Here is a 23,164-nt window from a genome sequence, read left to right as displayed (position 1 = left end):
CGCCAATAGTGGCACACGGTCAGCCGATGGATGCAACACATTTATTACGAGGCGTTCGCCTCGTAATAAATGTGTTGCATCTTACTCCAAATTTCTTTCTATTAAGACTGGCGTATGAAACATCATATATGCCCCCATTGTTCAGACAAAGAGAAAACGGTCAGATTCTCTTCTCTCTTCAGACCGGTACAGTATTGATTCATTAACCTCTTACCACCCCAGATGTCAGAGCATTTCATCATTAAATCAACTAACTGGCCACAAAATATATGAGGTGATCTCCCTGGAGAAGAGATCACAGTGAGAAAACCAATAACCTCTACACTGTGTCATAGGGGAACGAAGAAAGGAAGAGAAAAATCGAACACAAAAAATAAAAAAAAATAAAAAAAGAGCGGGTGCGCCAGAGAGAGAGAGTGAGAGAGTGTGTGAGAGCGCGGGTTTGCCGGAGAGAGCGAGAGTTTCTTTTTTTGACAGTCCTAATTGTTAGCAAATAACCTCTTATTCACTGTGATATGACCACAATATGTGAATAGAACCTTGCAATTAACATTTTCCGGCGTTGAAGTCATTACCAGACACACACATTGAGCTTCAGATTTTCACGATACGGAAGCTTGTTTAGCATTTTCATTTATTATGAGAAGAAGAGGAGGTTGGAGAATAAAAAAATAAATGTTCTAATAGAAAGAGACTGTAACTGGACCACCTACTGGTTACAGGAAGACATTACACTCCAGGCATTAACAAAAAGTTTGTAGCTTTAATAACAACTTTTTTGGTGTATAATTAATTCCAGCCACAGGTTGATGCAATATTCAGCGGTTTCTTATGTATTTTTGGGAAAGCTGGGTAACAACCAACGTTGGTTACAATGCAGCTTCCATATGTGCTGTCACCCAGCTTTCTTACAGTCCTGATCAGACTATTTTTCCAGCACTTCTGGAGCGGGGATGGAGGACTAGGCTGATGTAAGCGGAGGCCCAAACCTGTGACAGGTCTACTGGTTGCAGTACTGGTAGTCACCCAGCTTTTCCAGAAATAGGTAAGTATAGACATGACAGCGTACATACGGAGGATTGATGTTAGGGGAGTAAATGCGATAAGTAAAGGTCTTATTACTAGAATTGATGCGCTAGAACAGACGATCAGTGTCCAACATATAAAAACAAAACACAGACAAATTAGATTTTTCTGATTTCATATTTATTAAAATAATATACATAAAATAAGTGAACATATTAGATTACAAAGCTACATATAAATAAATAGGGGGTTTAAGAGAAAAAAAAAAAAAAGAGCAATCAAACGCATCAGCATTTACCAGGACACGCGTTTTGATGTCGCCTGGCATTAGTCAGCTGTCGTCCTGCACCAGTACTGGGAAAATGTTCCCCCCCTCACACAGCTGGGTGTATAGCGCCCTCAGCAGCAGGCAGGAGGTTGGGGCGGCCTGACTCCAGGATTCTGCTTCAGCAAGGAGCTCTTCACCGAACACCTGGGAGAGATCACAGCGTTACACTAATGGATCATTCACAGGGTGACGGCAGCGCTGCAGCAATTAAACGCTATTAATGTGAACCAAGTGGAGACATCTACGCTGGGGACTTGAGAATCAGGTAATCAACAAATCAGGGAAAAAATAATCATAAAGAGGTAGAGACACAGAGGAAACAGGGGGAGAAGGAAGCTGGAGAGAATAGAAGAGTGAGAGATGAAAGCGGGACAGCGAGAGTGGGAAAATAACAAGAGGGAGGGATAATAACCGACGGGGGGGGGGGGGGGGGGGGGGGAGAAGTGAGTGATAGCAGAGAGGGGGGGTACAAGAGACAACTGAGGGGGGGTACAAGAGACAACAGAGAGGGGGGTACAAGAGACAACAGAGAGGGGGTACAAGAGACAACAGAGAGGGGGGTACAAGAGACAACAGAGGGGGGGTACAAGAGACAACAGAGAGGGGGGTACAAGAGACAACAGAGAGGGGGGTACAAGAGAGACAACAGAGGGGGGGTACAAGAGACAGAGAGGGGGGTACAAGAGACAACAGAGAGGGGGGTACAAGAGACAACAGAGAGGGGGGGTACAAGAGACAACAGAGGGGGCGGGTACAAGAGACAACAGAGGGGGGGTACAAGAGACAACAGAGGGGGGGGTACAAGAGACAACAGAGAGGGGGTACAAGAGACAACAGAGGGGGGGTACAAGAGACAACAGAGAGGGGGGGTACAAGAGACAACAGAGAGGGAGGGTACAAGAGACAACAGAGGGGGGGTACAAGAGACAACAGAGAGGGGGTACAAGAGACAACAGAGGGGGGGTACAAGAGACAACAGAGAGGGGAGGGGTACAAGAGACAACAGAGGGGGGGTACAAGAGACAACAGAGGGGGGTACAAGAGACAACAGAGGGGGGGTACAAGAGACAACAGAGGGGGGGGGGTTGAAGAGACAACAGAGGGGGGGGGGCGCAAGAGACAACAGAGGGGGGGGGGCGCAGGAGACGAGAGAACAGGGGGGGGCGCAAGAGGCCAAGGAGGGAGGGGGCGCAAGAGACCAAGGAGAGGGGGGGCACAAAAGACAAAAGAGAGAGGGGTCCAAGAAACACAAGAGAGAAGGGCACAAGAGATGGAGTTTCAGAATTGTAGCAGGATGGTTTTCATATGTTCACTACTTGCGCCAATAATGGGGCATATTGAATATTTATACGGTAAAGCTGGATCTGGATAATGTAAAAGGTTTCCCCATCTCCTCCATACAGAGCACAAAACACAGAAGTGGCTGTTCAGAGGAGAGAGGGGCACAAACCGCAAAAGAAGAGCCGTCCACAACGTCACACACTCCCCGGATATGTAATGGCCGGATTACGTTACCTCGTGTAGATGAATCTTCTGCTGCAGCTCCACCACTCTCAGCCGGCTGCGGGTCAGCTCACGAAGCTCATCTGGATGGTTATATATAAGCACAGGAGGAGACCGGCTGTACATAGAGGGGCAGCCTACTGACTCTGAGCAACTAGCATTGATAGAATGGTTTTCTGCCCAATTCCTATATTCTTCAGCCACTAGTTACAGGAGAAAAATATATAAATAAAAGGAGTAATTGGAAAAGAAGCGTCATGGCGGAAAATATCGAGGAGTGATAAATGTACAGACATTAAATGATGGCGAAAATCTGTACATGACACTTATACCAAGAACGATAAAATTCCAGTAAATCGGTTATCCAATGGTCTAGCATTTCCAATAGTCTGGTAATAATACTGCCTGATAATCCAGAATCTTGCCAAATTGCCATATTGGATGAATACGCAACGTATCCGGAGATGTGCTGCCAATAACGATAATATTTTACTTTTTTAAAACAATACGACCAACAGATGATCGAATGTTTGCTCGTTCATCTGCTGCCTTAGTCTAGAATATGTAGTGACGGTATCTGGATGTCCATAGATTTTTAGGCTCTATCTGTATCTGGATGTCCATAGATTTATAGGCTCTATCTGTATCTGGATGTCCATAGATTTAGGCTCTATCTGTATCTGGATGTCCATAGATTTAGGCTCGATCTGTATCTGGATGTCCATAGATTTTTAGGCTCTATCTGTATCTGGATGTCCATAGATTTATAGGCTCTATCTGTATCTGGATGTCCATAGATTTAGGCTCGATCTGTATCTGGATGTCCATAGATTTAGGCTCGATCTGTATCTGGATGTCCATAGATTTAGGCTCGATCTGTATCTGGATGTCCATAGATTTAGGCTCGATCTGTATCTGGATGTCCATAGATTTAGGCTCGATCTGTATCTGGATGTCCATAGATTTATAGGCTCTATCTGTATCTGGATGTCCATAGATTTATAGGCTCTATCTGTATCTGGATGTCCATAGATTTAGGCTCTATCTGTATCTGGATGTCCATAGATTTATAGGCTCTATCTGTATCTGGATGTCCATAGATTTAGGCTCTATCTGTATCTGGATGTCCATAGATTTAGGCTCGATCTGTATCTGGATGTCCATAGATTTATAGGCTCTATCTGTATCTGGATGTCCATAGATTTATAGGCTCTATCTGTATCTGGATGTCCATAGATTTAGGCTCTATCTGTATCTGGATGTCCATAGATTTATAGGCTCTATCTGTATCTGGATGTCCATAGATTTAGGCTCTATCTGTATCTGGATGTCCATAGATTTAGGCTCGATCTGTATCTGGATGTCCATAGATTTAGGCTCTATCTGTATCTGGATGTCCATAGATTTATAGGCTCTATCTGTATCTGGATGTCCATAGATTTAGGCTCTATCTGTATCTGGATGTCCATAGATTTATAGGCTCGATCTGTATCTGGATGTCCATAGATTTAGGCTCTATCTGTATCTGGATGTCCATAGATTTAGGCTCTATCTGTATGTCCATAGATTTAGGCTGTCCTTTAAGGTTAATGGTTTGAATAAACTACAGAAGCTAATGAGCGGCTCCTATCCTTTGTCCATAAAGATTAGCCAGTGCCAACGATAAAAAGAGCCAATACAGACAATTGGTATCATTATTTTTTTCTTTCGCTTTCCTGGAATGATATTTCCACAATTGTGGCCAGTATGAAGAACAGAATTATATCCTGCCAGCTGGGGAGCTGTAATAGCATCATTTACTGGTGGAGATGACAATTTTCCCCATCTCTTCCCAAATTTGACATTATCTAATATCAATACTTATGAATTCTACAAATCAGATCCCAGAAACGTAAAGCAGTTTTCCCACAATAGATTTTACAGTGTATCTCTGACTCAAGAAGAACAAAAATCTCTATGGAATATGAAGACCTTTAGCAAAGAGGCTTCATCTTCCAGAAGTGTATGCTTGCCCTGTTCTTAAAGGAACACTAAACATAGAAAATGTACAAAAAGAAACAAAAAACATAAAAAATATCCCAGTACTTTCTCCTCCTTACTTTTGATCTTATGTGACTCATATAAGGCCTTGTTCACACAGTGCAGATTTTACATGCATTTAAGCCAAAAACAGAATTGGATCCAGGATAGCAGACCTATAAGGCCTTCCTTAATATATTTCTTCTGTTTAGGTTTCGTTCCGGGTTTTGGCTTAAAAAAAAAACATGCAAAATCTGCAGAAAAACTGCACTGTGTGAACAAGGCCTTACAATTGAAGCTCAGAAACATGTAAAGAATTTTTTTCTAGTGTCCAAGGAGCTCAGCCATGCCCCCCTACTCCCCCTCACAATCCTAGCAGTAAGACAACTGGCTGGAGAAGGAACCTCCCCCTTCTGCAGTAGGACAATAAAATATTAAGCCACGCCCCATATACTAAGGCACACCCCCTCTTTTGTTCCACAGCCGAAAAGGGAACATCTCAATAGAAGACTAAAGCGGGTTTTACACTGGGCACTTATCGGGTAAAAGATCGTTCATAAAACGCTTGTTGCCGATAATTGCTGAGCAAACGCACGTTCATCTGCTGATCGTAGTTTGAAAAAAGTTAAATATTGTAGTCGGCAGGACATCTCCCTGTGTAAACAGGGAGACGCTCTGCCGACATGATAATAATGTATGGGGACGAGCGATCGGAGTAACGAGCGCTTGTCCCCTTACATAGCTCCGTGTGACAGGAGCAAAAGAGCGCCGATCAACCAGCTGAATCATTGATTTAAAAACTGGTCAACATTTTAAAGGGAAGGTGTCAGGAATTTTTTTATTTTTTTTTTATCATATCATATTGCTTTTGTGTTCTCATGTTCTACTTTTTACATTGTTCTTACTTTCACTTCTCTATGGGGGCTGCCATTTTTTTTTCATCTCTGTATGTGTCAATTAACGACACATACAGAGATGGAATACGGCACATACAACCCCATAGACAATGCGAACGGGAGCCGGTCCATTCTCAGAAGCGTACGCCGTCTGTGTGGGAACGGCGCATGCTCCCACACAGACCAAAACGAAGCTCGTTCGCAGAGCGAAATCCGGCATCATTTTCATGTGGACTGGAAGCCGCTGCCGAACAGTAAGATGACGACTTCCGGCCGCAGCTTCCGGCCATATGTTCAGGCGCAAGCAATAGGAGCGTAGACCAGCGGAGGCAGGTAATTTATGTTCGTGTATGTGATGTGTGTATTATGTTAGTGTATATTCGTGTGATACTGTCTGCTGAGCCCTGTATCTAATCCTCCTACACTGCAGTCGCTCAGAAAATGGCAGCACACAGTGTAGGAGGTTTGAAGATGCAAACCCTTCCTTCTCCTGGCACTAGCCAGAAGAAGGGAGGGGGGATTGTGTGAGGACACTAGAGAGTGTGTCCACCCCAAATTTGCAGCATAAATCAATGAGGTTACTTTACCACATGCCAATGCTGCAATTTTGGGAACTGCTCCCTCTAGTGCCCAGCACATGGAAATGTTATAAATTAGAATCTAATTTATAATATTTCCTGACTTGTGAAAAAATTAAAACAATGTGTAATCACTTAAATAATAATTGTTTAACTGATATGAAAAAAAAAAATATTCTAGCGACACATTCCCTTTAAATAGTAAGTAAGCTATGGGGGCCTTGGGACAGGTTTTGAATCTATGCCTCCGGCTTTCATAATAATTTAAAATGTATTTATTTGTGACAAATAGAAATCACATCTTTACTAATTATATACAACACATCCCCAGGGTCAGCAAACAGGATTACTGTCCTCTGAACCACATCAGTAAATGATAATATAGTCTCTCTCCTCAGCCCTTCCCCCCCATTTCAATAATACAGGTAACCACCTAGCCCATATTATAGAACATACTACGTCCGTGATCTGCATGCAAGGCTGCACCAGGCCTCCTCATTTTACCAACTCAATGGACATGGACAGATGAATTGTACCTTTAATAATGATTGTCAATTGGTTGTATTCAATTAATCTTCCAGAAGGAACACATTACGATGACATTGTATTGGTGACAATGCATTTAAAATATTTCATGGAACATTCTATTGTATTTCGGCGCTCATTTTGCTGGATAAACTTGGGATTTATGAAGCCGATGGAGACCTCATGTAATTCAAAAAGATGGATAGCGACTCGAAAGCCTCCCGACGAGGGCACAACACACCACAATGTCTGGCCTGATAATTCTCAGTCACTTACCCAGCTGGAGATTTTGCAGCTCCGATTGGAATTTGGCCACTTCTTCTTGTAGAGCTTCCAAAAGCAGCAGAGACCGGTAATTCTGCCAGCGCGCTGGACCTTTAGAGACCAGAGAAATGTCAGACTTTCAGATATGATCCATTACAAATGTCAATATAATTTGCGCACTGCTTTCTGATCTGTAGAAAGGAGCCTCTATTCTTCTTTCGGGACATAAAACTTTATCTAGAACGCCATCTCTACATCCAGGATGCTCGGATATTTAGCCAAATACAGGTGGGTATAGGCATAAAAGACATTCCCTAAATCACCCGATGTCTTAAAGGAACACTGCGAGTAAAATTGATACACTGTTCAATGCATAAGTAGTACCTGCCCTGAGGGGGCGGTGTAGAAAACCCCTTTAGGCCCTGTTCACATGGAGAACTTTGCAGGTAGAAAAGAAAAAAAAAAAATCGGCCTCAAAATACCTTTTGAGGCACATTTTGACCTGCCTGCGCTTTCTTGCTGTGGTTTTCGGCCACGGCCAAAAAACACCACTAATAGAAAAGTGAAAAAAAATATTTTGTGTCGCCATATTCTGAGAGCCATAATGGTTTCAATTTTTTTTTGTCAATGGAGCAATGTGTGGGCTTGCTCTTTGCCAGACGAGCTGTAGTTTTTATTGCTCCCATTTTGGTATACCTACGACTTTTTGATAACTTTTTATTCCGTCTTTTTGGGGGGAGTTAAGGTGACCAAAACAACAGCAATTCTGGCTTTTTTTGTTTAACCCTGTCCACTCTGTAAACAGGGTTAAACCCCCATACACAGTGCTCTCTCGTCCGTGTAACATCATCATCAGAGGTCACCCAACCCATATATCCATGGCTCTACATGTACTACCCTCATTTGGTTTCTACTGCGAATGACCCGACACCATCATTCAGCTTCCATTGCACATGCACTGATTCCATCACGAGGAGATATCAGAGAATTAGTAATCGTTACAACTTTACACCATATTTTTAATTACTGTAAATATATTTATAAGAAAGTGTCCAAACCCTTCAAATATTCCCAATAATGTTGTGGAAGGATGGTGCTATCACCGTAGTCAAAACGGCTATTGCCTAGACTGCTCATATTATCTGTATGTGTGTGGTCGCCTTATTTTAAATATCCACCTTTTCACACCATGCCCAAAATTCTGTTCTGATTAATTTCTAAATATATCTTTATAGCTATGTTTCTCTGATACAAAGCTCCAAATTTCCTACATAACCATAGAGATAAATAATAAAGCCCGGCTCCCTCCATCCGCCTCTAGAGGGAGCTTAGTTTCTTACTGCATACTGTTTTATTATAGAGTTCAATGCATAAGTAGTATGCAATAAGCTCCTAAGCGCCCTCTAGTGGCGACTGTAGGTAGCCAGGCATTATTTAAAGGGGTATTCCGGTTACAACAAGTTATAACCTTTACCCTGTGAGATGTGTGGTGTCCGACCCCCACCGGTCAACAGAATGAACCTCAGTAGTTTCCATCAAAGCCATAGACTTTGAATAGAGCGGCAGGGCGCCTGCTTGACCACCGCTCCATTCGACTCCTTCTGGCTGCGGGCAACAGAGACCCCTGTTCTTGTGATTGGTAGAGGAACCAGCAGTCAGACTCCCACAGTTCAAGGGTAAACATTCCCTTTAAAAAGTCCCGGTTTTACAAGCTTGAACACCTCAGTGCAGGAAGTAAACTATTAAAATGGCTACGGGTAGGCGGAATCGGACCAATGGATCGAGCACGAAGTAACCGCGTCACAAACTAATGGCGTGCTTTGCAAGTGTCATACTGTACAACATAAAACATCCGAGCATCATAGACAGCATCACTGCCTTTCAGCCTTGATAACACAAGTCCTGATAAAAGTCTTACCTTTTACCTCAATACCCCAGACACTGGAACAAACAATTCCAATCAGATTGCTAATAGATTACAAATGTGGGAATATTCTACAATTCACTGAAGAACTTCAATATTACGGTGCATATGACCTGGATTAATTTACTGTTGGATACACATGGAAACTAATAGGACCTGTTTGCGCTATATCATATAATAGGAGCGAAGCATAGGTTAATTAAGAGAAGCAGAATTCATAATGAGCAACAATTAACTAGAAGCATTGCACTGGAATAATATGCCGAAAATAGAAGCTACCTTGGGTATAAAATGAGTCAGTTTCTATAGACCACTAGAACACTCCAGCTGTCTAATATTCTTAGAAATCACGTTAAGTGCTACATTATTCTATGTCCATAGTACTTGGTTTTTCACGTCATAAATTAATAAGCGAGTTATACATTTTTACACTCTGTCACAATAACAAGAATCTCCAGCAGGGTCACATGAATGCCCAATGATGATGGAACCCGGTGTTCCTCTTCGATAACTGCTGAAAAGGGTTAAATTCTGTCCTTTGAGAGTGATGGAAGCTCGGCAGGCTGTAATTGAGGTGGGACAAGCACCGTGAGTCATGTAATGACACCGCATAAATGGACCCGGTCTGTGCTGCACAGCATACAGAGTGTTTGCTTCTCCTGAGGTGAACCTATAAAAAGTAGGGGTTGAGCGGTCACAGTGACACAGACTGAGAGCGGAGAAAGGAAAAAAAAAATATATGTAATGGACTAACAATTTTATTCCTAGCAGAATAATCTAGACGGTGGTATTTGAGCCTCTAGCAAGGAGATGTTTAACATGCGCATACACTTAATTATTAAGATGGAAGAGACAACTGCTGAATCCTCATTATAGTATAATTGACCAAGACATCCTCCCAATAGTTATAGATCTTCCCTTGCCTGTAAAGTATTTGCAGATTAGAGGTCATGTTGTGGAGAACATCATAATCACTGTTCAGAAAGCCTCATCCCTCACCTGATCTTTGCCAGTTATGGACAGAGTCTACATTTTGCTGCCAGCTTCTGACCTCTCTCAGTAGGCGCGTGCTCTCCTCCTCAATCTCGAAAAGGCTTAGCTTAGGAGTTTCAGGAGCAAACTGATGGTTCATTAAGGAATACGACGTGAAATTTTAATATTGCAAAATCGTAGAGCTGTACAGCAGGTAGGAGAGGAGATGAGCTGGAAATGCCATAGAACCCAGGAATAAAAAAATATCATTAGAATGGAACAAATTATTTAAAGGTAAACCGTCAAATTAAATAGTGCATGGAAAAATCATTACATGTAATTATAGTGTAGGTAATAATGTCCAGTCTGAAGACATTAAGTCGCTGCACGGGTCAATAACATCTGCTCGGCAGCTTCATGTACACAAACGCATACAATGGAGGGATCGGTAATGTTAGTGCATATTTCTATGGGAGCACCTGGCACGTGCATAGCAAGAGCCAAAGAGTTCTGTGTAAAGTCCTGAGCAAAGCAACAGGGGGTGCATCGTGGCATATCAATATAAGCCTACAAATATCATGTCTTCCCTGCTAACAATACATCGTCTAGATCATTGTATTTTTATAAACAATGGTGGTCTTATTAGCCAGGGTGGAGAGTCACTGCAAAAAGTAGCTCTCGATGCAACAATGTATTCCGTGGTTGCCCATTGACTAGACGCCATGTAACAACTAGTCCTTCTCAATGAATTAGAATATCATCAAAAAGTGAATTTATTTCAGTAATACAATTCAAAAAGTGAAACTCATATTTTATACAGATTTATTACACACACTGATCTATTGCCAGCACTTTTTTTCTTTTAATGTTGATGATTATGGTAACAGTTAATGAAAACCCCAAATTTAGGTTCTCAGAAAATTAGAATAATATATAAGCCCAATTTCAAAAATTATTTTTAATACGGAAATGTTGTCCTACTGAAAAGTATGTACAATATCTTCCCTCAATACTTGGTTGGGGCTCCTTTTGCATTAATTACTGTGGAGGTGTTATCAATGCGGCGTGGCATGGGGGTGATCAGCCTGTGGCACTGCTGAGGTGTTATCAATGCGGTGTGGCATGGAGGCGATCAGCCTGTTGCACTGCTGAGGTGTTATCAATGCGGCGTGGCATGGAGGCGATCAGCCGGTGGCACTGCTGAGGTGTTATCAATGCGGCGTGGCATGGAGGTGATCAGCCTGTGGCACTGCTGAGGTGTTATCAATGCGGCGTGGCATGGCGGCGATCAGCCTGTGGCACTGCTGAGGTGATTTGGAAGCCCAGGTTGCTTTGATAGCGGCCTTCAGCTCGTCTGCATTGTTGGGTCTGGTGTCTCATCTTCCCCTTGACAATACCCTATAGATTCTCTATGGGGTTTAGGTCAGGCGAGTTTTCTGGCCAATCAAGCGCAGTGATACTGTGGTTATTACACCAGGTATTGGTACTTTTGGCAGTGTGGGCAGGTGCCAAGTCCTGCTGGAAAATGAAATCAGCATCTCCATAAAGATTGTCCGCAGAGGGAAGCATGAAGTGCTTAAAAATTTCCTGGTAGACTCTGCGCTGACTCTGGACTTGATATAACACAGTGGACCAACACAAGCAGGTGACACGGCCCCCAAACCATCACTGACTGTGGAAACTTCACACTGGACCGCAAGCAGCTTGGATTGATACCTCTCCACTCTTCCTCCAGACTCTGGGACCGAGATTTCCAAGTGAAATGCAAAATTTACTTTCATCCGAAAACAGGACTTTGGATCCCTGAGCCACAGACCAGTCCTTGTAAAGGCTTAGGAAACCTTTGCAGGTGTTTTGTGTTGATTCGCTGATTAGAGTGTCACACCAGGAGTCTACAATCTTCAACTTCTACCCAATATTCTAATCTTCTGAGAGACTAAATTTTGGGTTTTCAGTAACTGTTACCATAATCAACATTAAAAGAAAAAAATGCTGGAAATAGATCCCTCTGTGTGTAATGAATCTATAGAATAGATTCACTTTTTGAATTGAATTTCTGAAATAAATTAACTTTTTGATGATATTCTAATTCATTGAGATGGACTAGTATATTTTTGCAGGGGGAATGTGGACATGCCAACACTTGGACACCCTGTTCAGTTCACTTCTGGGGTAGATGTTTTAGGTGGACAATTCCTTGTAATAATAAAATATACAAATTATAAGTAACAGGTCTAGAAGGTTATACAGTATATGTGAGGGCTCACAAAAGCTGTCCCCATATAGTCTATAAATGTAGTTTCAGTACCATTTGCAAGCAATGATGTTAGCAAACACTTCCCATAGTAAGCAAAACAACAGTGCGCCCCAAGTTCCAACATCGATCATTAAAATACAATACTTTTGAAATTATTACCTAAGAGAAATGCCAGACTCCTTGGGAAAAGAAGAAGGAAGAACGCTGTATTATTAGTTTTAGTCCCATTTAAATAGGACCTCCAGCGGAAACAAAACTGCACCCCCCACCTGATTGTCTATCCAGCTCTGCACTTCTGTATATTGTACTCCCTTCCCTACAGTCCGGCCTCATGTCTGCAACAGATCAGACACCATCTTGAATTTTAGATTTTCCCCTGCGCTATGCTTTCAATCCCATGATGCCTCAGAACGGCATCACATGAGCAGATAGTGCCAGGACCAACTCTACCTGCTTGGTAGGACAGTGTGATTATCCTGCCCTCAGTATTCACTTATATAAGGTAAGAGATAAGTAGAGAGCCAGGAGGCTGAACTGTGATCATCATCATAATCATTATGGTTCCTATTTGCCTCCACTCCGCTGTTTTTTTCATGGAAGCAATAGTGCTGCCAAGTACGCTATTAAAAAAAACAAAAACCTAGTGGAACGGAGGCAAACTGAAAAAAAAATAAAAAATTCCTTAGAAATCAATTATGTTGCAAATGGAAGCGATGCTTTCCGTTCATCCGACGGAGCAGATGAACGGAAATCAATAACTGTAGCGAACGCTGATGTGAACAGGCCCTTACCTGTGCGGAGACGCGGTGCGGAGAGGCTGGCAAAGATTAGAATAAATTAATATAATGTGATACAGATACAAAGTCCACTAGTTGCCCCATTCCATGATAAAAAAGAAACCCATCTATTCCTGCAGGCAGCTTCACAGATTTCATTTAGCATGCAAGTCTCGCAGCTGGGATTGCAGGATGGGGCCTGTGATATACATCTATTAGCACAATCTCAGTACATTTTACAATGGTCTATTCTCTAAGGACCACTGGATAGTGCTTTTACGTCACCCAGCAGGAAGAGGATACAGTTGTTTGCAGCTTCTGTATAAACGAGGGTCTGGAAGCAGGAAGATGGTCTTGAATTGCATAGAACTTCTCCCATAATCTATAAAACACAGGAAAACAGCATGGTTATCTCAGTATGGAATCGCCAAACCCAATTTCCTCAGAGCTTCTTATTACGCTGAACATAAAAGACTCTAATACATTCCAATGTAAGGGAATTTAACAAGTGAAATGAGCGCTACATATGTGGAATGTGTCATACGTAAAAATCCTATAAGGGCTGGGCTGTTCATAAACTGAACTGAAACTGCTGCTATTACAGAAGATGAAAAAAAATCAAAGTTTAAAAACAACAATATAACAACAAAAACATTTCTATGCATCGTGTCTGTTCGTGGTTGGATGGACATTGATGGAATACCGCTAGGCTATGCCATCAATGTCTGACCGATGTTACCCTCGCTAATTAGTAGAAAGAAGCGACAGCGCTGCTACTATAGTGTCGTGGGTTTATGTGGTTTTTGTGTTTATATGTAAAATCTGGACGGCCTTGAAATGCATCTCCAGCCAAATATTAAAACTGTAAATCAGTGTTATGCACAAGACTTCACATGACGGCGGCAGTTTGTGCTTCAGGGCTGCTCTTCCGAACAGTAGAAACCATTGTAAGTCATATTGGAGGCTATGGGGCACTAACTCATCTCGTCACACTATGTATAAGATCTATTTCCTTCAGAGCATTTTAATAGAGCGCCCTGAGCCTTTTTCAACTGGAAAGCAAGACTGTACAGAAATCGCATGCATCAAGTAAATAAAATATTCAACAACACCAAAAAGAAAGAAAATATAACATCATGTCAGTAAGGGCCTGTTCACATCTGCATTGGAGGCTTTGCTAGTGGTCTCCGTCATATAGCTGGTCCAATATGCCGGGAAAAATAGCGTAGCATGCTGCAGGATTGTTTCCGGAAAAACATCATGACGGAAACCCGACGGGACCCATTAAAAAGTCATGCAACGGAATGGTATTTTTGTTGTTCTGCTCCTCTGACAAAGCAACAGAAACACAGATGTAAACAGGCCCTAACTATGGGGTTTCACAGTGCACATCAATAATGCGGCCAATGAACTAATAGGATTTAATCTCACTTGTTGCTCTTCGTGTATGCCTGCTGATAGGTTACTGGTAGTTTCAGGGTTGATCTGTGGGGAGTGAAAAAGTAGTTTATCCGTTACTAAGATGACTTTTAAAATTATAACATGTAAAATTGGACAAAAAAAAAAATAACAATAAATTCTGACTATAGCCAAATAAAACGCATAACGGCGTCTTCTCTTTACATACGGAGATTCTAGCAATAACAATGATCGTAGGGCAGGGAGACATGTTTTCACTGGATATAAGCAATAATTTTAGGCCCCATGCACACGACCGTGCCCGCAATCACGGCCCGCGATTGCGGGCACGGCCGGCCGCTGACTGACAGCCGCATTTTCGGGCCGTGCTCCCATACAAAGTATGGGAGCACGGCCCGCAAAATGCGAAAGAACGGACATGTTCCATAATTCCCGGAACATTTCCACGGCACTGACACCCTTCGGAGGTTTTTTTGCTGTCATGTGCATGGGGCCTTACACAGTGTTTGTAGTTACGATGTGTTTAATAATATGTCTGGGTGGAGGTTGAATAAGAAGAAATTAGCAAACCCATCCCTTTGATTTGATAAGTGCAGGAACTATGGTTATTTTACATTGGTAATATTAACACATGATGCCATGACCTCAGACTACCACTTCCCCCATTACACCCGGATAGACTCCCCCAATATGTCAGCAGGGTCTAATGAACACAGACTTATGCAACTTCATTACTTGCCGCCTGCCCTCCCGCTCACTACAGCCAAACTGAGGAAGAAGAAAGGCACCGGAGAAAGACATTGGTATTCACAGCCAGCTCAAGATGGAAGCAACCAATGGACTTTATTGTCCACCTGTTTATTGATGTTGATCATTCATTAAAAAAAAAAACAAAAAAAAAAAAACAAAAAAAAAAAAACAGGACAAGGTATAAAGGGGGTTTTACACTGCGCAATTATCGGGTAAACGATCGTTCATAGAACGCTCGTTGCAGATAATTGCCCTGTGTAAACAGGGCAGCAATCAGCAGGTGAACGGGGCTCATTCATCTGCTGGTCGTATCGTTTTAAAAAACGGAAATATTATATATACACACACACACACACACACATATCTCACCTTTTTTCTTTCAAAGTAGAAGGTTTTTGAGGTTGTGATATCGGATATGAAAGCGTAGGAGGTGGGAAGACTGGTTTTGACAATGCACTGCACGGTCGGATGGTGCTTGCCTTGGCCTCCAGCTGCCCGCCGCCTTCACTACTGTTCATTTTTTTAAGAGCTGGTGGTGCTAAAGATGTTAAACCTGTAGACTTATTGCCTGACGCTCCATGCACAGGTCTTGGGACTTTCCTCCGGTCCAGGATAGTTTTGTACGGAGGGTTCAGCTGGTAAATTGCTAGCTTTGTTCCTTTCTGTGTAAGTTTATTTAAAGCTTTAATGGGTTTTTCTTTTGTCACTGGGCAAGAAGATGGACAAGGCAGAGCTTTATTAACAGGCGAGTCTGTCCTGCTGGTTCCTCTCACTCTTAAGGCTTTCTCCAGAGCTTTGTTCAGCAATGCCACCTCTTCCAGATCCTCCGGTGATGGCTGGATCTCTATCAAAGGAGAAAAGAAACATACACTGAAAAAAAAAAATTATGGCAAGAATCATGACACTTGCTCTACCAACGTCACCAGGTATGTCCTAGCATTACTGAAATTTGCACTGGGTCAGAACCATATCACAGGTTGTTGACACCAGTCAAAAAAAAATAAATAAATATATATATATATCCCCTTGGTTTTTCACCTACAAGCACAAAACTAGTATAAGCATTCACAAACATAATGCTGCAGCTGTACCCTCCATTGGCAATGACCAATGTGGTCCCAAAAGTGCAATGGAAGGAGTAATGGACCACCGTGACCTCAAGAAAAGTGGGATAGGTAAGATGCGCTGAGGACAATCCAAGAAGGACTAACTTTTAGCAGTTGAAAATACTTTTGGGGTTAAACCAGCCTCTACATCAGGTGGATATAGATCATGATGAAGAGACTTGCACGGTCCCAAACCACGTTGTCAAAGAGTCTTCAACATCTAGTGGCCATTTTTTGGTCCCTGCTGGATTATGGACCGTGGTGCTTACCTACCCTGCTTTTCTTGAAATCCTGTGTGGCCCATCTCTCGTTCCACTTGTGTAATAAGATGACTGAAACACTAGGAAAGATGTGCACCAAGGCACCTGAATTTTAGAGATGTACCACACAGGTAACTTTTGATTTGTTCACTCTTCCGTGACGTTTTCTGGGGTAAGTTTTCAACTGTACGTTGTATTTGCATTATAAAATACGGCTTTTAGGAACAGGTAAATGAAGGGTAAGCGTCTTGCAATTGAAAAATACTAGACAGTAACAACACACGTCAATCGTCACATCCTCCTACACCTACTTATTCCAGCAGCTGAGAAATTAACATTGTGGATCCCTGCCCACACATTTACAACATAGTAACGCTATTAGAAGCTCCAACAAGAGCCATTGCTACCAACTCCCACTAAGTAAAGCAACAGCAGTCGTGTGGCACGTGCCAATACACAAGACCGTTCAGGTAGTAGAATTTATAACAAGCTCATCTATTTGTGCTGCAGTCCTTCCTAATCCACTAACATGAAGTGGTTATTGCTTGTCATGTTACAGATACAGTAGATCTGCCGTCTGGTCCTGGTCACTCTGTCTAAAAGATTGCTAGCTCACATTACCCTTGCCACCCCATTCCTCTCACATAGACTGCTTGCTTTAGCCCTTAAAGCAAAATGACCTACATGTACATCATCAGCGGGATGTAGTTCCCGCAGTATGTCGTACATGTACATCATCTATGTCCGCACGATTATCAGCAGGGGTTTGGCTGTGATTGACAAGACACATTCCTTCACTAAACGACCCGGGATCAGAGAAAAGGTCCTGGACGTTTAACCCCTGATGCCCCACAATCAGTACTGATCATGGTGCAGGCAAAGGGAGGGGGCTCTGACGGGGACATTTTGACAGCCTTGGGTCTAATAACGGCTTTCAGGGCGATCTAGTAATAATCTCCGTTAGGTGTGCATTTTAGATGCACAGGCAGTAATGTACTTTCATATAGAAATAGGTTGTTATGTTTTAAAAAATGTATTCTTAAATGTCATGGGAGATTCTGCAGGGGAAGGGAGGGGGGGGGGGAAATCACACAATCCTCAGCATCAGTGTCTGTCAGCACAAGGGAGAAGAGATCCCTCATGGACTGTAGAAGTGGAAGCAGTACAGGGATGAAGCTGTGCCCATACATGACAGCTAGTGCAGGCAGAATACTGGATACACAGAACTCACATCCAGCATGTATTACTGGGAGTGACACGACCACATGAGAAGAGTCAAACTAGGAGCTGGGTTGCAAACTGCAGATCAGTGGGCCTGAAAATGAATGAACGAAGATTGCAGCTTGTAACTTTTTTTAAACTCCAGGTAACCACTGATACCTGGGGGGGGGGGGGGGTAAATAACCTTTAAATCAATGCAGAGGATGCTATGATCAGAGGACTTTATTAGCTAGCAAGTTCCCTCCTACAGACACAAAGAACAGCTAGTAATTCCCTAACTGGAATTGGACCATTGGAGGTACACTTTAAGAAAGTAAGGGCACCGTGGATGAAGATATGTTTCTAGTAAACACCAACTTAGTCTGTGTTCATGATATACATGGCCATACCCGCCCTTTACTGCACTGAGGCATTCTAGTACCAGGCAGATGTGTTGAGAGAGAAATGTTAAACCACTTGGAAAAAATAATTTGAGATTTCAGAGAGAAACCCCGGCTGCTATTATATAAACAGAGGGAAAACAATACGAGTTGGAATAAACTGTATTAAAAAATGAATTATGCTAAGGCATGAAATTAGGACATTCATTTTGATTAAAGCATCTCATTCTCCAGACAAACGGCTCTATAAATAGAAAGTAGAATATCGCTTCTTCTGCTCGCAAACCCGGCGATGAGGGAGGAGAGAACTCATCACCGAGCTGGGAATTAGCATACATTAACTTGTTCTAATCTGAATACATATTATAATGTCTGTCTGTGAGACGGATCCTATTGTGAGGGCGTCCAATCTTCTCCGTGCAATGTTGTGAAGTTCTGCTGAAATTAAATGGTCTACCGGGAAGGGGAATGGTACCCTGCTGCTTTCATTTTTTCTTACTGTCAAATGTCAATCTCTGTATTACAGTAATAAACCCCAGAGATATTTAACCCTATTGTCTTGATAGTCTTAAGAACAGGGACGTGACTCAAATTTTTGACAACAGGTTTCCTACTTACTCGGAGGCTCATTTGCCACATCATCCTGCTTCAAGGGCTCACAGTTTTCAGGATCCCTATTAAAAGGAAAATAAAACAATATTGTGAGTGCCACTGCATGGACATTTTTAGAGGGGTCGTCTCAACATGACAACCCCTTTTCAGAAGGCCCCAGGAAATCAGCTGATTGCCACAAGTTCAGGTCTTAAGACCCCAGGCCATCAGGTGTTATAGCTGAGCGAAGTGTCGGCTGCCAGTGGTTGGTATGATCTGAAATGATGGTTGGTTCCCGCTCATCTGGCACCAGTTGTCTATATAACCTCAGAATTTAAAAAAACACCACTTTAAGGCCGGATTAAAACGATCTAGTGCAAACTCGGACGTGAAAAACAGCCGTTTTTCACGGCCGAGTTGCAACATGCGGGTCCCGTTTTCACGGATCCCCATAGACGCGAGTCTATTGAGAGATCCGTGAAAACGGAAGAAAATAGGACATGTTCTATTTTTCAACGGACCATTCACATGGTCTATTGAAACAAACGCCGTGGGAACGACCCCATTGAAATACAAGCGTCAGCGTGGCGGTTTGTTTTAACGGCCATCACATGGACGTATACTAGGGTCGTCTGAATTCGCCTTTAGACATACCGGTTGTCTAGAAGTTTCCGCCACTGCCTAAGCTGCTCTTCTAGTTGTTTCTCTTCTTCTTTGCAGCTAAGAAGTGTCTGATTCAGCAGGGACACCAGCCTGTGTGAGGAGAGACATTTGATAAAGAATGAAGGTTAAAGATAGACATGTACGTAAGAGTAATAAGCACATGTATCCCGTCTTCTATGTAATGAAGGTAGAGATCATAGATGTGTTCAGTTTACACAGGACAGGCTAGATACACAATACAGTAAATAAAAGGGAAGCACAATTAACTTAGCGCTCGGGTGAGCGTTGTGCTGCTTAGATTCAGATCAGCTGTCCTCGGAGCGGTGTACGGGCTTGACAGAAAGTCTTTGAGCCTATACCCGATTCCTCGGCTTTCCGAGAAAAGCCGATCAGAAACTAAGCAGAACGGCACTTACCTGAGCACTTCTGCTGCTTTGTTTTAGCGATCCGTGGGGGTCTCAGGGCTCGGACCCCCACTGGTCAAAACTTCTGATATGTCAAAAGTGTTTTAAAAGTTTAGTTACCCTTTAATGTGAAGAATGGAGCAGTGGTTATGCGCTATGATGCTCCATTCAATGTCTATAGGGCTGACGGATATAGCCGAGTACATTGCTGAGCTGTTTCTGTCAGCCCCATAGATGACCCCCATGCGTGACTGCCGCTCCATTCAAACTCATCCTGCGGTTGCGCAGGTAGGAGGAATGGGGGGCTAGGGACACCCCGTTTTAGTGACGGGTAGTGCTTCCAGCGATCATACATTAATCTCCTGTCCTGTGGTTAGGTAATAAACCCTTTAACATGCTCAGTGTTAGGGTAGGTTCACACGGCCAAATTACGGACGTAATTCGGGTGTTTTACGCCTGGAATTACGTCCGAAATTACGGCTTGAATGCGTTGACAAACATCTGCCCATTGAAAGCAATGGGCTGACGTTTGTCTGTTCACACGAGGCGTATATTTACGCGCCGCTGTCAAATGACGGCGCGTAAATAGACGCCCGCGTCAAAGAAGTGACCTGCCACTTCTTGGGGCGTAATTGGAGCCGTTATTCATTGACTCCAATGAAAAGCAGCGCCAATTACGTCTGTAATGGACGCAACGTTCAAGCGCCTGCACAGGCCGTTACGGCTGAAATGACGGGGCTGTTTTCTCCTGCACGGACGCTGTAGTGTGAACATACCCTTAAAGTGACAGTACCTTTGTGAGCAGGTCGACGACAACATCATTGGACCATCTGATCCAGTCAAGATTTTTTTTGTCCTGTGTCACCTGCGGAAATAAACACAAAACTGAATATGCAAAGTAAACTTCATAAAAACCAAAGTGCAGCGGCTTGTATTCTTTTGACAGTCCCGACACCTCCATTAACATCCCCATCTGGCCCAACTATATATGTATTTTACTTAGACAGGGGTAAGACAGACAGTGATCAGCTATGGCAGGTGGGGCAAGTCAAAATCAGAGAATCCCTCTGAAATTGACAAGAAGCAGACAGAAGTGTAATATCTATAGCCATCTTTTCTTGCATCCAGTCACATGACGCAACTTCCATGTAAGGGCCGGTTCACATCAGCGTTGACTTTCCGTTGAGGAGTTCACCCGACGGAAACCTCCGACGCTAACCCTCAACGGAAAGCAACGCTCATGTGAACCGGCCCTAATTTCAATTAACAACTTGACCAAAGTCACTAATATGGGATTGTTTACACCTGCGCAGTTTTCGTGGCTTTCTGCTGCACCATTACTGATATATGTGAATGTTCTCTTCATAGGCAGTGCCCTTTATAGGGTGAGGCGGCTGTTGTATGTCAGTGATCACCATACCGATGTACTGACATAGCAACACTCATCCATGCGGCCGAGTCTGGTGCTGTTCACTTGGATGGGGATGAGCTGCAGCACCAGACACGTCCGCACGCACATGGACAAGGCTGTGTTAGACACTGCAGTGAAGGGGCGATGGTGCTGTATACTGCTGATCAGTGGCATTCCAAGGGGTCGGACCCCCACAAACCACATATTGATGGACTATCAATGCTGAATCCTGAAATACCCCTTAAATTATATGACAATAATATAACAAAATAATGATCAGAATAAAATGAATTAAGGCTGGGTTCACACTCAGTTTTTTGGCGTGGAAACCGCTCCGCAAAACTCTCCAAAAAAGGGCCGAAAATGCCACCCATAGATTTCAATGGGAGGCGGGGGCGGTTTTCTCCCGCGAGCGGTAAAACCGGCTCGCGGTAAAAAGAAGGGACCTGCCCTATCTTCGCTCGATTACGCCTCTGACCTTCCATTGACATCAATGGGAGGAAGAGAAAGCGTCTTTCGCTGCGTTTTATGCCCGTGGCGCTCAATGGCCGCGGGCGAAAAACGCAGCGAAAATCGGCGTGCAGGCAGAGGAAAACCTGCCTCAAACTTCCAAACGGAATTTTGAGGCAGATTTTCCACCTGCAAAAAACTCACTGTGAACCCGGCCTAAAGGCCATTGAGCGCCGCGGGCATAAAATATAAAATACGCTTTCTCTGCCTCCCATTGATGTCATTGGGAAGTCAAAGGCGTAATGGCGTGAAGATAAGGCATGTCCCATTTTTTGCGGAGCGGTTTCCACACGAAATTAACTCTGTGTGAACCCAGAGTTGTGGTCATCTGTTTATTTTTAAGATATTTACGTTTATATAAAAAATAGACAGGAATTCGGCGTTTGTGCGTCATAATGATAAAGTAATGAACATGGAGGAGCGACATATCCAGCACTCTTGTCAAATAAACTATTTATTTGGTCATTTTTACAAAAAAAAAAAAAAAAAAATTTTAATTTTTATTTACCTGATGTCTGAACATTTTCAGCCCGGGAGCGTGCCCTGTACAAACGGCGTTTCATTGAACGTGTATTTCGGCGCATTTTACACACCAAAACGCGCATTAAAATACACCTGTCTAAATGTTCCAATTTACTTCAACGGGAAAACGCGCCCTTTAGTGCAGACGGCTTTTTTTATTTACACCTGTAATTAACTTACGAGTCGTATTAGAAAAAAACGTTGTGTATTCCATTAAACGAGAGGAAAAAAACACATGAAAAGAACGCAACCGAAAACATTCAAATACGGGGAAAAGATTACAAATAAAAAAAAGAGCATGGATTTCACCCTCCGGCCTCAGGCTCTGTTCACACTGTTGCGTTTGCCTGTCTGTCAGGTTACTGGTATTTTTGACAGCGAAAATTACGCGGTCTGCTACGCTACTCCTGCCGTCAAGAAAATACCGGAGACCTGACGAACCCATCTGGATTGGTCAATGTCTATTTGCAGATTTCTTTGCAAACTTACAACAAACTAAGCGAATGCGACGTGTTCTGAGACAAAAACAGTCGGACCAGATCCGACCAGGCGCGCATCGTGGAAGGGCTTTGTAAAACGATACGTCCATAGGACATTGCTATGAATGTGGCGAATGTCGCAAATTGCGCCATATTTTTTTGGGGCAAGGAAGACCTGCCGGAAAATGTACAAGTTTTAAGTTACAGAACCATATGACACTTTACTCTGATAATACTCATCCCCTCACCTGTCTACGAGCGCACTAGATCCAACACTTCACCCGGGACAGAAGACAACAGGCTCAGAGGAAGTAGAAGAACTAGAACTACCGTCCCTAGCAACTGTTACTATGCAGAGCAAGCCTTACCGCTCCACCAAT

At 43.0% G+C, this 23,164-nt stretch overlaps 1 protein-coding gene across 1 annotated transcript; it reads right to left on the bottom strand.

The window, feature by feature from the left end:
• Nucleotides 1-1,189: 1,189 nt before the first annotated feature.
• Nucleotides 1,190-23,148, bottom strand: TEDC2 (tubulin epsilon and delta complex 2). The gene is made up of 11 exons (XM_075830416.1): nucleotides 23,033-23,148; nucleotides 20,656-20,727; nucleotides 19,450-19,548; nucleotides 18,823-18,878; nucleotides 15,607-16,081; nucleotides 14,500-14,553; nucleotides 13,372-13,450; nucleotides 10,063-10,183; nucleotides 7,152-7,250; nucleotides 2,870-3,060; nucleotides 1,190-1,498 (listed from the first exon to the last, which is right to left on the bottom strand). Exons 2-11 carry the CDS (start codon nucleotides 20,682-20,684, stop codon nucleotides 1,358-1,360), a joined length of 1,344 nt encoding a protein of 447 aa, XP_075686531.1. The 5' UTR covers nucleotides 20,685-20,727; nucleotides 23,033-23,148; the 3' UTR covers nucleotides 1,190-1,357.
• Between the last annotated feature and the right edge of the window lie 16 nt (nucleotides 23,149-23,164).

The sequence above is a fragment of the Rhinoderma darwinii genome, chromosome 6, assembly GCF_050947455.1.
Source record: "Rhinoderma darwinii isolate aRhiDar2 chromosome 6, aRhiDar2.hap1, whole genome shotgun sequence".
In the NCBI taxonomy this organism is placed as follows: domain Eukaryota; kingdom Metazoa; phylum Chordata; class Amphibia; order Anura; family Rhinodermatidae; genus Rhinoderma; species Rhinoderma darwinii.
This window is presented reverse-complemented; position numbering and strand designations above follow the sequence as displayed.